The 15,591-nt window shown below is 34.3% G+C and overlaps 1 protein-coding gene across 2 annotated transcripts in view; it reads right to left on the bottom strand.

The window, feature by feature from the left end:
- NCAM2 (neural cell adhesion molecule 2) overlaps positions 1-15,591 on the bottom strand; it is a 345,284-nt gene that overhangs the window by 100,984 nt on the left and 228,709 nt on the right. For both annotated transcript variants that reach the window (XM_016197622.2, XM_016197624.2), the window contains exons 6-8: positions 12,970-13,087; positions 10,078-10,238; positions 7,432-7,577 (exon numbers count right to left, since the gene is read on the bottom strand). In XM_016197622.2, coding sequence (XP_016053108.2) covers positions 7,432-7,577; positions 10,078-10,238; positions 12,970-13,087 — 425 coding nt within the window. The remainder of the gene's footprint in view (positions 1-7,431; positions 7,578-10,077; positions 10,239-12,969; positions 13,088-15,591) is intronic.

Raw genomic sequence — 15,591 nt, 5'->3', positions numbered from 1 at the left:
AGGAGCCAGGCTCATAAGAACTCCAGGAGCGAGGCTCAGTCATCTCCCAGGGAATGAGGCTCGGTCAGGTGTAGGTGTTCACAGCTCCTTATGTGCTTTTGGTTCAGTATGAATTCCCTGAGTGGTACCTTAAACATTTAAATTCATAGAGAAGCAGAATCTCATGGTATCAGAGATTGCTCAAGATCCTCTACTGCTCATCACATCAAATGACAGGATTTTCCTTTAGACACTGATTATCTTGCCAATCATGTTAGAAAAATTCAAGGGATTGGATATTCTCTTCGCCTGGAATTTAATACAACCCCTGGTTCCTGGAAAGGATATACATTTTTGTAACTTCCACTCTTGTCATTCTATCACCCATAATAAGCAGTATGTCTAGTTGAACTGTACATATGACTGTCTCTAAAATACTTAAACATATTAATTTAATTATTTACTAAAATGTTTTACTGATCTTATTTATTTGTGTTTTACATTATAGTTCTCTCCTTGACCTCTGCTCTTGGTGTGTGTGTGTGTGTGTGTGTGTGTGTGTGTTTATCAATCTTAGAATCAGGCGCTGAGAATTTCCAGTAATTGAATCCCTGAAAGCACCTTCAAGGTTTAGTAAAAAGGTACAAATAAAATTCCTTATAAAAGTAATAAAAACACAGCTATAAAACATTGCCCCAAAGTATAACTACTTACAAAGCTATATAAAAATACCTATATACTGTCCTTCATTCTTAAAAACAATGCTATAAATATGCCATCATATTTTACTTTCTACTCCAATAGAGATTTTATAATTAAGTGCAAATACTTGAGACTCTGTAGACCCTCTTTATTAAAACATTAATTGTGGGTTTCATGATCTTATTTTGGTAATTTCTATTTAAGAAGGAAAAGTGGGTTGACAACCTTAATTTTTTGGTATAATATAAAGGTGTTGCCAATTATATCATTATGTATTTTTTTAAGTTTCCTTTTAAAAGTAAGAATCTAAGCAATTTGCATCAGTCTACAGAAAGTTGAGAGGAGGAACCGTGAGGACAGTAGTCATGCACCAACACAGAGGCGCATCAGAAGAGAAGGTTGAACTGGTCTGTGACCGTGCAGAAAAGTATGCCAAGGCTATACTTGTAGTCTTGTAAAAGTTCACTTACATACTATAAGTTGATATTTTGAGTACAGAAATTGCATATTTCAAAATTTCATCTTCAAAAAGAAAACACTGATGATTTTAAATATGCTTTGATTTCATTCCCCTTCTACATTGTATAAACCATGAAGCAGGGAACTTTTATTACTGTTGCATTCTTAGTGCCTAGAATAGGGCATGCATACATAACATTCCTCAATGATATTTGTTGATATTTGTTCAGAGAATTTTGGCAAGTAATAAAAAATGTCAGCCACAGAAAGTTCTATCACTTTAAAGACTTCTGTTGATTGCATTTATGAAATTTATCTTTCAAGGAGTCATATTTGCTTTAGAATTTAAAAAGAGAGAAACATAGAAATGTTTAATGTAATATTCACTATATATATATAATATTCACTATATATAAATATAATCTAAGAATTTTTAGTGAGGATTTTCATGTGATGTGAAAAATTCACTCCATTAGCATCTGCCTTCCATGACAAGTGGTTTAAGTGAATCATTTTTAAAACAGGAAGTTTCCTTAAGTCCAAGGCTCTGCATACACAATAAAGGGTAATATCCTAGAGCATGAAATGGTAATATAATCACGAATGCAGTAGTGTTACAATTAATATTTATATGCTGAGATATTTAAATTGTCATTAAAATTTAAAAACATCATATTTTCTTCAGGTCATTGTATGAAAGAATTGCTTTATTTTAGTTAGAAATTCCTTTGGACTTGGTATTTTCAGCTGCAGGAACATTTTAAGTAAGACTTGTCCTGATCATGGTGCCTACATTCATGGAGAAAAAAGTTTACCGTTTCTACACAACTAAAATAGAAAATAACATTTTGGTGCAATATGACTTCTGTATCTAAGAGCAAAAAATATTAATGTACACTAATTATGCTTTGTATTAAATTTTTTTTAAATCATAAATTTCAATTTAAATACATCTATTTAGTTGAACAAATAGAAAGCAAAATAGATATAAAATATTAAAATTAAATTTGAATAGGTAAGGTTGTTATCTTTGACACAGTAAGACACATTTTTTAAATGAATGTAAAAGAACACGGTCCTAGCTAGCTCAATCATAAAGTTTTGAATTGATCTAAACTCAGACCAAGACTAGAATTTCATATTTTACTTCAAAAACAAAATAGAAAAAAATTGTTTCTGAAGTTAATCACTCTGCTTTATTCACTGTGTTTATTGGCATCATTGTGAAAGGACCATTTGGTATTAAGGATTGAAATTAAATGAGTTTCTGTTATTATAATTCATGAAGTATTTACCCATTCATTAATAATGCAGCATATTTATTTACTGCAGAGAAGTGCTTGGCTCCACAAATAGGAGGACAGGAAATGGGTTCTGCCATAATTGAAATAAATATCTTTCACTCCTCGAAACTTCATAAATAAACTTTGTATCACATTAATCCAAAGCATACTGGACACAAGAGCAGTGTTTGAAAAGCATGGTCTATATACCAGCGAAGGTGCACGTGCTGAATCTACGTATTACTTTAAAAAATAATTTTTATTTTACAGTTTTATACTTATTCTAATGTGTATTTAAAAATACAATATCTATAATCACGCTTTTGATTTCACATGAATTTTTGGTTAGATTAATAATAAATGAAAAACCAATTAAATTTAAAGACAACAATATTATGTTTATAACAGCCCAGGCAGCATGTAAATAAAGAATAAAGAAGAAGCCAAAGGTCCAATGGTTGAAGTGCGAGAAATTCTATTTTAAAATAGTTATAACTTATTGCTCTACATTTCAAATACTTCTTATTCAGTGTAGAGTGAGATTAATTTCTAGTAGAGGTAGGACTACAATTTACTACATAGGAAAAGTATAGCAGGGATAGAATGGTTACAGAATCTGCATGTGAAGAGCAGATAAATGACACATGAGAGGTGTCATCCACTAGACAGTATTACAAGAACTTTATCATTACTTTATGAAACACTCTGTTCACATGGATGAAATTGCTTACCGTTAAGTTTACCATTTTGTAAGAATTCTAGAGGTAAAAATAACTCCCTCTAGATCTTTTTACTTCCATTTAATCCTAAATGACAAGTAACAACATTCCTTTAAAAATGTTTAAGAGAAATCAGTTTTGTCATATGAATATAAAATAGTATTTTGAAAGTGTATGAAAAACAACTGATTGTTCAGCAGCCTTGCTGTATGGACACAGCTTTTCTCTTCTCTCCTTCTTTAATCACGGGTTTAGGCACTTCTTGGATATGGGAGAGTCCATTCCAACTCAGTATTTATTGCTGTGTAGACGGAGGTGTAAAAGGGCCCCAAAGGAGTCCCCAGAGTGACTCACTTCCTAAGAGAAAAAATTTCAGGGCGTTGTGAGAAGAGAGACCTGGGAGAAAGGGAAGAAGGAGCTGATGATGTAAAAAAAGTCTGTGAAGTTTCTGGCCCTGATTTGTGTCCCACAGGAAGGAAGACCAGCCTTTATCACCTGCGGACCTGTCCTCCGGCAGATGTTAGGGCCCTCACTGCGCTCCCGTTAGCATGCAGTGACAAGGCGACACAAATGCAGATTCCCGGCACTGTCTGCTTCCACGAGGAATGCAGCATAGGTTACCAGATCTGGAATTTCATGTGGCAAAAACAAATTCATATGAGCCATTAAACTGATACTGCTAGAGGTTATTTTATCATAAAGGCCCACGTACAGCAGCACCAAGGGGGAACAATCTACAGCAGGGATAACAACGTCCTGTTGTACTTGTGGACAATATTACTAACACCTCACATATGACTCTGATCATTGAAATTTCAGTCTGGTTCATTCTGTGGCAGCAGATGTTGACACATAATTAGTATGATCATTTTCTCGTACTAAATGATCCAGTAAAAAACATCTAAAAACTGGAAATCTCCAAGTATTAAAAAAAAAACAACCTTTTTAAGTTGTGGGGTTTGTGTCTGGATATTGTTATCTGTGCTCTCATTTCATCTTCAGAAGCTTTTTCCAGTTACGTCTTATTATTACCCAGATTTACACAGAGAAGCTAATATCAGACATGAGAAGCGACATGGTAAATAACACACCAAGGTGACACAGACAGGAGTAAACTTTGACCTGTGTGACACTTGCATGACTTCCCCATACTAATCTATCAACACCTGAAATCTTACACATACTAACACTTGTTGATCAATAAGAATGACAATAAGGGACGATCTAAAGAAGCAGGTTCGGAATAGATGATAAATGCTAACGCCAGGAACGATATCAAAACTCTTCAGGCATACACTCTTACCCAAACCTCAGATCGAACCTGTGAAGAAGCACGGTTTTGTTTTTAAAATAAAAATTTTTAAAGTAAAAAAGATAATTAGATTGCTTCGTTTGAAAGTTGCAAAACAGTTTATAACTTTTAATTCATGGCTGTTGCATATTCCACAATAATCGCTTTGGTTCTTACTGAACTTTGTTGTATACATTTAAATATTAATACAATGAAGTATATATCATCTATTAAGTGAAAAGGCTATAGATGTAAGCTACTAAATCAACCTCCGGGTGTGGGATTCTAGAATTTGCATTCTAACAGGCTCTCCAAGTGATTCTTATAGCAAATGCAATTTCATATTAATTTTTAAGACCAAAGAGATACGATCTCAATATGATCTGTTAATACTTAATCAGATTTTAGGTATCAGACTTTATGGAGTCTATTAATCCGATTTTACTCAGAATAAGAGAAATAAGATAAACTTATGCTTCAAAAATTATGTAACATGATAAAAAGATAAAGTTTATTATTTACAATATTCTAAAGACACTGCTATGCATTTTACAAGGCACCTTCACCTCTCTAACACAATATGGAAAATAAGTATCATTATCGCAGTTTTAAAGATGAAAAAATCTTAAAAAGAGTTCAAATAACATTGCCAAAACCGAAGAATTATAAGTGGCAGAGCTGAGATGCAAAACTAGGTTTGTCTCCCTTTAAAGCTCCGCTCAGCCTTTCAATTTCTAAATTCTGGCTGTTGAAGAAACTAGGAATGTTAAGAAGGAAAAAAGGCTTACCATCCAGAAAATAAAATGGGGACCTTAAAATAATTTTGGACGACTATCATGATAGAAAGAGAATAAAGCAGCCTTAATGTTCTTAATTTCCACTGGATAAACGATGTTATTTATAAAAAGAAAAGCATATTTAGATTTCCATAATTGTTTTGTAACAAATGAGCCAAGTACAAAAAAAAATTTTTTTAAATGTCTACTTTGATATAATTCTTAGCAAACAAAAACTATTTTTCACAATTCCTATAGAACAAATTTCTGTAAATAGGTTTGGGTGGCCTGGGGCAAAGAGTGTAGTATATATTAAAGGACCATCTTTTAAATAAAGAGTAAAAGCTATCTTTAAGAAGATCACTTTTAGGAATATTACAGTAGACAGAAAAGTAATGAAAATATGAAGGTACAATTAATAAGAGCTTACAGACATGAAAATCACACTGGAGTAATCTCGTCTCCTGAAATGTACTAAATCGACATTTACCTACAGTTTTTTACATCAGATTGCTTTTTGACAATTTTAATCATTTTTATGAAACTATAACTCCTTCAGACTTGCCAACTGTGCCATAACTATACCTATGATTTTCTGTTAAAAAATATTAAACCAAACTATGTTGTTTCTCTGGGTTTCTAAAAATTCTATAAATATGCATATTTTATAAATTTTATTTATTTTTAATTTGCATATATAAAATAACTATTACCAAAGAGATATACTATCTTAAATATACCATCATAAAGAGGAAAGAGGCAAAGAAGTATGATATATGTGAGAATACATTCTTTCAAAAGATAAATTGTAAATGGACAGGGAGTGGGCTGTGCTGTCAATTTATGGAGTTAGCACGTTGTTTAAAATGATATGATGAGTTGAGGGAATAGAAAGTGTATTTTGAACAAACTGATTTCAGTTTTTTCTATCAATGTTGGAAATCAAAGCTATGTATATTTTAGAGATTACTGACTTCCGCAGAATTTTTTTTTTTTTACTTTTCATGGTTGTTTAATTACTTAGCTTATCTCCGTTGGAAGGCTAAAACCTTTACGACAGCAAGATCCGTGTCTGACTCAAATACACGCTTTACAGAGGCTCGCATTGCGACTTGCTGGAAATAACTGTTACGTCTGCTTCCGAATGAACAAATAACATCAACTTAAATTATTTTCAGAATTTTCGTTAAGCCTTAGAAAATACTGACAGGGAGAGGTAAGGGACGTAGAACAGTTACTAAGGAAGGCCATGGGCCTTTCTCTTCTGAGGAGCTTAACCAAAGGATGGCTTTTTATGGTCGGTGCCGATTCCGAGTGGCTCTGTCCCTGGAAGGGGTGGGAGGTAAAGGCACCTAACAGCGCTTTCCAGGTATTTAACTTCATGAACGAACGAAACGATTTGAGCCCACTGGAGTTAACTAATAAGAAAATTTAGAAAAAACAGCTACTAAGAACATATTTCAACATTTTGTGGGTTATTTTTCAGAAACTGATTTAAATTAATGTAAGCGGTTTAAAGGAAGTTTGCCTTTCACACTGAGAAAATAAAAGCAATCGATCGGCTTCCTGTTACAATTTTTACATGTGTGAAAACGCCAGGCCTTCATATCATCAGTTCACTACCTTTTCCTTTCAGTTTCACTTCTGTCTAAACCTGGATTTTATATGAGTAGATAAAAATAACCATTATGAAAACCCATGGATTGCAGTGAAACATATAATGATGTTTAACTGATTCCTAAGTAACTTGCATGCATTCTGGTGAAAGATCACAATTCACATTTGTACTTATTTATCTTATTAAATTCTAAATTATATGAAAGCAGAAACCTACTTTCGTACTGAACAAAGACAATATAAAGAGGGAAATGACTTTTGTGAATTTGAATTATTTCATTTTCACAGCACAGGGGGGATTAAAACTGCCATAGGACGTTTTACACATTCAGTGTACACCCGAAAGTCAATCTGGCAAGAATCCCAGCAACTTAATATTTTGTTGCTTAATAAAAAAATCTTTAAATATTACACTTTGACTTTTTTCCCCTTTGAATTTAGTTTTAGGCTGAGTGTGGCAGAGTTACCTTTTGAAAAAATTAACCACTCGCTACACCCTTACAAATTATTTGGTAAACTGGAGTCCAACGCGAGATTCAGTCACATGCAAACACTGAGACGACGCTGACACTGCAAACTGGTGCGTGTCACTGAGCCGCGGTTACCTTGTCGCCCTCGGAAAACGTGACTCCGTCGGCGGCCCTTTTCCAGGTGACTTCGGGAAGAGGCTCCCCTTCGGCCTCACAGGTGAGCGTGACCTGGCCGCTCTCAGCCGTGGTCTCATTGTTCAGCTGTGTTATGTGAGGCTGCACTGTAAGGACACATGCGTCACTCGGCTGCACTGGGGAGAAGGGGACTGCCCAGCCCCGAGGCCGCGGCGGGCACACGCGGGCACACGCAGGCACACGAGCCTGCCCGCCGGGCGAGCGCAGCAGGCTCTGCACGCAGCGGGCCCAGCTTGCACGGGACAGGGACACACATTTTCAGAATATAATTCCCATCGACCGTCACTGCAAAATAACCTCAAGTGGCTTACGCACCAGCATGCAAATGCTAATTCCTTCCAATGTTTTTCCAGTTTAAGATTCCCTTTATTATGTAGTTCTCCTATGAAAACACAAATGACAATTTTCTCTTTTTAAAGCCACATGTGTATGTCAGTGTGTGGGGCATCCACTTAGTGAGTGATGATCTCTTAGGCTTTGAACAATTTCACCGAAGAGGAAACATGATGACTGTATCCCGATTGTGTAGTTAAGTGTAATTAGTACAATATTTAAAATATTTATGAACTAAGGATACCAAAATGCCATTTATTTATGTCACCCTAGTTTATTTATTCTGACTCATTTTACCTCAACAATATTATTAGGCACTATCACTAAGTATTTTTTATAATTATGACTTCTTTAAAAAGAAAAAAATCGTGATGTCTACTAATTTAATTTATCTTAACATTAAAAAATGTGTCCATCCACAAATTTACATAATACCACAGAGCTTCATGTTTATAAACTCTGTATTATCTGCACTTATTAAATCTTTACCTGTTCGAACATAAAAGGGGTAAAACCCAGCACTTGTTATTTAAGGATAAGTAACAGGTATTTTTAAATATTTAAGTGCAATTAATCACAAGATATAAGTAGTTCTTAATCTTAGAACATGATTCCTGATATCAGAAATATAGCATATATAATGTTTAACAATTCAGTGTTTACTCCATTGATGTAATGGATTTAGTTACATTTCCATTATATGTATATATAAAACATATATAATATATACATATATATATGATTTTCTGTCAAACACAATACAAATTTGTTCAGTGTTACTATAGAAAAAAGTGATTATGACAGTGATGTAGCATAGACTATTTCATGTATTATTTTCTTTTGAAAATATGAAAATATTAGAAACTTTATTTGCATTTGTTCTCACTCACCACCACTCTAATAAATAACAAGTAAATAAACAACATTTGATATGAATCCATTGAGGTAGATAGAGAACATTACCCTTTGGAATTATTTCAGACACTATCATTTCTAACTAATTATTCTTTCATACTGAGTCATGTTTATTTAATGTCATAGGTTTTAAAGAGAACAGTTTTTTAAAGTGAGGAATACTGCTGAAACAAATTATGGGCTTTCTATAATTTCTAAGAATTTTAAGTTTCTTGATTCTTCCCTCTATGAACTAGTTTCTCCTGACTCAGCTTTGCTGACATCTTGTCAGTAAAGACTTTTGGGTAGAGACATCTAATCATTACCCTTCTCAGTAACTTTCCAACACTGTGCTATGCAAAATAATAACCCTCTTGACCCAACACTACTTGATTTACCCTTTTTTCACTTTCTTCTTAGAATATTTTGTTATTCCAATTTTATTTAATTATTTTAATATGTTTGGTAGTCTTTGCCTGTCTCACTCCGCCAGGATACAAGCTTTATGAAAAGTTCTCTGGTTCAGAAAATATTTCTATTACGAGGTACAGGACCCGCTGGCAGAGGACCTGTCCCCGTGTTACCATTCGGCTTCTGCTCTGTGGCCACAGTACCCCTGCATCTGCCTGCGGCAAACACTGTTCCTTCTAACTCTTACAGAATTCTCCCTCCTTCCTTTTCCATCTCAGCTGTGAAAGTATTTTGTCAAGAGTGTTTTAGAAATGGAGAAGCTATACTAAATGTTAGTACTGCATATAATTTTTAGTGGTATGCTTTTTAAAGACAACACTCATCTGTTCATCAGCAAAATTGTTTTTCTTCTTGAAAACATAATGAAAGTGAAATAAATAATTAAAAAGAAACACACTTATTCTCTACTTTCTATAAAATCACCAAAGAAGGTAATATGGGTTTTGGTAATTATGGAAGATATTTATATTATATTTCCTTTTAATGAAATGAGAATATTTAATTTAAGTTGCAGGTCAATGTGTTTTAATTACAACCTTATACAGGTGTCCTTTTGAAGTATAATGAAAGTAAAGCTGGTCCCAACATATTTCATTTAAAAATTTATGAAGATCAACCCATATAGCTATATAAGAGATCCCAGTAGTGTAATTTAAATGAATTTTTTTAAGCCCCTGTTTTGAGTCAGCCAATATTTTAGAAAAAACTTACACGTATAACTTCATGTAATTCTTAAAACAATTATATCTCATAGCTGTAATTTTAAAATATATTTTAGAGATGAGAAAACTGAGATTTAATTTTGGAAAATTAAACAATTCCTAAAAGTGACCGAGTCCTGGACATCCCTCTCGACATCGCATGTTAACCGCTCTGCTATACACTTACCAAAGACTTGGAGGAATGCCTGTCTCTCGTCTTCTCCTGCCTTGTTTGTGGCCCTGCAGACATAATGGCCCCCATCACTATTGATTATGTTCCTCACAGTGAGCTCTGTATTGCTTCCTTTCAATATGTACTTTTCATTTTCTTCAATGAACTTGCCATTCCTAAAGAAAAACAAACAAACGAAAAAATTGGGGTTGATCTTCATAAATCTGACTTCACAACTCAGGAGAAAATCATAGTCAACTTTTCGATCTGTAGTTGTCAATCATTTCATGGCTATGGACAGACAAGGCTGTATTCCAATACAAAGTATACTTCTAGTAGCCCAATAATTCCTTTAAAGAAATTTCTAAGTAAATGCAACTTAAATACATAACCAATTCATTTTGAAAATAAATACTGCCAATAAAAAGGTAAGATGAAGGAATTATGTGAAAATGCAGTTAGAAGAATTATGCAGAATATAATGATTTAATTCACTGATGAGGAGAAATAACTTTTTAAATAATTTCCCTCTTAGGTTTAAATAATTTTTAATATTTTCCATATTCATTCTGGACTGAAGCCATATTCATTCTGCTCTAATCCTAGCCTTTGTTGTCCCCTAAGACAATGTCTTTCCCACCTTTTTATAATAACGATAGTAAGAAATATTTTACATGTCTTTAAATCGGAAACAATTTCCACAATTCCCCTTGATATGTGGGAAAGCTTCTCATGCTGCAAGTTCTCTTTCGTTCTGTTTTACTCTCACCTTCTCCTTCTCCACCCCCCTTCCTCTCTTTTCCATGTCTCTCCTTCTACATGTTTCTTATAACGGTGTTTCAGGCGATTGGATAGATTTTAAGGTCCACTGATGTAAAAAGTTTAGGATCTGTTCTTAGGGGCGGCCATGCAAGTATAAATTTAAAAAGAAAAAAACTCTAGAAGGATTATAAAAATATTTTCCTTATTAAAACATAGCATTTCTCTGATATTCTAAATGATCTGTCCAGTGAATTTTGGTTTTGCTTCCCAGAAAATACTCCACATATCTTATATAATCTTCATCCTTCCATAACTCAATAACATGTTTTTAGTTTCTATTGACATCTTTAAATGTATCATGAAATGTGCAAAATCATCATAAGGGTAGAATGCACAATTAGGGTTTATAAACTACTAATAGCAAATGGATATATAGTATTTTCTACTTTTATGTTTTTTTCATAGTTTTACTAATCCAATATTTACAACTATAAAAAATGACAATATTTCAGCTGAAATGATTTCATGTGTAAATAGGGCTTTCAGTGTAGTTGGTGATACAATATCTTTCTCAATCTATTCGGTGAAAAATATTCCTTTGTTGAATACTACTATTACTAATATAATAATAACACACTAGAAGTTGCAGTAACTTGTTGTTCATACAACACTTTGCCTGTATCATTTACCTGGCTGAATTCTCACAAGTAGCCCATGGATGTGTATTTTCCCTCTCTACCCTCATTCACAGATCACAGCTGAAATTTCTAGTATGATTTCCACATCCCTCAAGTCACACAGTCACATAAGCGACAGAGTAAGCTGCAGGGTTCTTTCCGGGGAGGGGGGTTATTTCCCTACCTCCCGTGAAATGCGGCCCTGAATGCGGGAAGAATAGCGCATGAGAGGGACACGGGCGCTTACCATGAAGGAGTCAGTATGATTGGCAGTCACAGAGTTAATGAGTGAATGACCTTTGGGGGTTTGTGTTTAGGCAGGATGAGAAGAGATCTACTATAGCGGGGAGAAGAGAGAGAAGGCGGCTGGCCTGCTCTGGGAATTTTCAAGTGATAAAAAAAAAAAGTCCATGATTTGACATCTGAAGTGGATGGGCAGATCTCAAAGGATTTAGAGGAAATCAGTCTGTATAGACTATGATTCCCCCTCAAGAGCTCAATTTAAAAACATCATTAAAGGGTAACAAACCAGGTAATAGTGGCTGGATTTTGTGGGTCAGAAACATGCCTTGTAGAAAACAAACAACAAACAAAACAACAGAAACAGACTGATACCTGCAGAGAATAAACTGAGGGTTGCCAGGAGGGCGGGGGTTGAGGGGCTGGGTGAAAAGGTGAGGGATTAAGAGGTAAGGCTTGGTAGGTACAAAATAATCGGGAGGACGTTAAGCACAGCACAGGGGATGTCAATCAGAGCGCAATAAAGCGTGTGGCACCAGGGGGGTGCTCGAATTATTGGGGCACTACTTTGTCAATTATATAAATGTCTAATGACTATGCTTTAGACCTGAAACTAATATAAAATAATATAAGTTCAACTGTAATTGAAAATAAACTTTAAAAAATGAAATGCAAAAAATAATTTAAGTGAGCAATTTAACAAATAAATGCATGAGAAAAAGAAGCATCCTTATAGACAAATGACCAGGGCTATGGGTGCATCTTGCAGATATATATATATATATATATATATATATATATATATATATATATTTTTTTTTTTTTTTTTTTTTCACCATTGCTTTTCAGAGAGAGTGGAAGGGAGAGAGAGAGAGACATCAGTGTGAGAGAGACACATCAATTTGTTGCCTCCTGCAGGACCGAGCCTGCAACCAAGGTACATGCCCTTGGCTGGAATTGAACCCAGGACCCTTCAGTCCCCAGGCCGACACTGTAACCACTGAGCCAAACCCGCCAGGGCATAGGTATCCTTTGATTTGGGTTAAGTCACTCTGTTGATCTTTTTAACAATTTAATCTAACCAATGTAACTGAAAGCAAAAGCATAATAACTTTGAAAATAAAAGTCAAAAACAACGCTTTCCTTCCTGACAAAATGATACAGTTGCATATTTTTTCAGGAGGGTGATTAAGGACACAGACCAGAGGGATGTGGGCGCCCAGCCTACCTGTACCAGGAGATGGTGGGCTCAGGAGAGCCAGAGGCCCTGCAGGACAATGTCATCTCTTCTCCTCTCTCTGCTGTGGCATTAAAGGATTTCTGAGGCATTGTGATTGCTGGCGGCACTGAAAAACAGGTGAACATAGATAAATAGAGGTGAAGAACATTCCACCAATACCACTGGGATGTTTTTACCACGGCTTTTTGTTGTTAATACTAAGCTTTAAAACTTGACAGTCAACATCTGTACTTACATCAATCAGCTGATTTGATCTCAAATGACTTTAAGATCACTGATCTACCTTCTGATATTGAATAATTAGATAATTCACTCAAATGCTATTTTATTATTTTGACTCTATCAAACTATAGACATTTTAGCATAATTATATGTATATACATATCCACACACACATACAGACACACACACACAGTATATACTTTTATAAAATAGGGCTCACAAAAAGACAGACTATCGTACCCTGACTTACAGCAATGGCGAGGTCTACTTGGAGCATAAAATGGATTTCTTATTTGGGTTCTCATCAGTATAGTAATTCTATAAGCAATCGTTCACTGCTTCAAGACAGGGCTTTCAAATTAGGTGTCAAACCATAATGTTCTTTCTGATTAACTGCATTTAATTTCTTTAAACAACTACAGAGCATTTTATAAAGAGGAACTGCTCAAGCCATAGAGAGTATGAAATAGATTTCCATGAACAATTCGATTTTAAAATTAAGCTTCTCCAATTTCTGACTAATTACATTGCAAAAACTGTACATGCTGCACATTTCGTACTTGTTGAAACTGTTACTGAAATGCACTGTTTGCAATAAACAAATCAATAACATCCATAAGAGAAGCCAAATTTCAAAGGACAGCATAAATTTTTATTTAATGCACACTTTCATGATTTTCAATTTAATATGACAAGATGATATTCCCCAAATTAATTATATGAATAGATTTGTTTTTTACATATAACAGTATGACCAGACAGCCATTTACCAGTGTGATTATAATTAAATATCTCACAATAGCTTTCAGGTCAGCATTAATGTTGCGTTATCGCCATTGATAGTGAAAAGAGAAGCTGATATATATCTTAGTAATTAATTACAATAAATCAAGTTTCTCCCCTTATGAATTTAGGTATGAGGGGCAGAACCTGACATGCTGTCTCCAAAGTAACATCATAATTACTAGTATTATAATAAGAAGGACTTTTTTTCAGATATTAACTCTGCCTGTTAAGTACATTGAAATTTAACATTCTGTATGCCATTTTCCTTCTCTTGTAATTATGAAAAACTACATTTTAATCAAAATGTATTGCTTTTCACTTGGTTATTACAAATGTAGTTGTAAGAACACTATGACTCTTTTTTATTACAACACTGAAGATTTTAACCCATGAGAGAATTTTAATGAACATAAACTCTCTAATAGAAATTTTCTGTACAGGAAAGTATTTGTGTACATAGAAACACTTCCAAATTGAGAATCACATGCCCCAGTGGTTGTCCCGTTACTGCTACTAACCTAAATGAGTTATTTATTCTTTACCATAATTTTCTTTTCCATTTAGTGCACTGTATATGCTGGATGATCTGTAAGAATGGACAAATCTTAAAGTTTATGTCTTATGATCCATTGATTTTTGCTAATGAAATATGGGTTTTTACAGTGTAGGTTAGCAGAATAATATTAATATTGTATTCTTACATAGTACTTTGAAGAATAATCCTAGAACTATTCTGGAGTATAACAGCATCTACATTTTCGGAGACGTTCACTAGTTCAGATGCCAAGACATTCAGGGAGTTTTTTAGCCACTATTTTAGACTATAAAGTATTTTTATGCATATTTAACTCATTGGCTATGTATTTGCTATTGACTTGGATTAAATAATTTAAAAAGGCATTACAATTCTATTTCATTCAAATGTATCTTCTCATAAGTCCCACATCTACTCTCCTTTAACTTTTGAAAACTACCATTTGCATATTTGATTTTATCTTAAAAAACAACAACCAGTTTTAAGAACTTTACAAAGACTTATATTCTGTGTGTGTTAAGTAGTCAAAGCTTTCTGGTAAATTCCTTTTTTTATTCTTTAGCTTCAAGAAACACGAGGCTGTGTAGGGAAGGGAAGCTCCAGAACTCTCACCTATATGGAAGCTCTGGTCCACCCTCACGGTACAATCAGCTTCATTGGTTATGTAGGCGCCAAAGACACCATTCATTTGACAGCTTAATTCCCTTTCATCAGCAGTGGCATCAGCAATTCCATGTTTTCTGTGTCTTGCAATCTGCCTCTACGCTCTTTTCCAGTATTCGAAAGAACAACGCGATACTAACCATGGGACCCTCATGTTGCTCAGATTAATCTGCACCAATAATTCTTCCAGATTTATTCAGCATGAGAACCAAATCCCATCTCTACCACTGTCATAAAAGCTACTCTTTAGCAATTAATTGATTATTCAGATCTGACCTAAATATATAGTATTAAAAAAGTTACATGCAGGCCCTCTATCTCGCAGAGAACTTCTCAACTTAAGACTCACCATCTTTTGTTGTTTTGACTTTTCATTCTGTGTGACACCTATCACCATAAGGGGG

Source organism: Miniopterus natalensis, chromosome 6, assembly GCF_054644295.1.
Source record: "Miniopterus natalensis isolate mMinNat1 chromosome 6, mMinNat1.hap1, whole genome shotgun sequence".
Taxonomy (NCBI): Eukaryota; Metazoa; Chordata; class Mammalia; order Chiroptera; family Miniopteridae; genus Miniopterus; species Miniopterus natalensis.
This window is presented reverse-complemented; position numbering and strand designations above follow the sequence as displayed.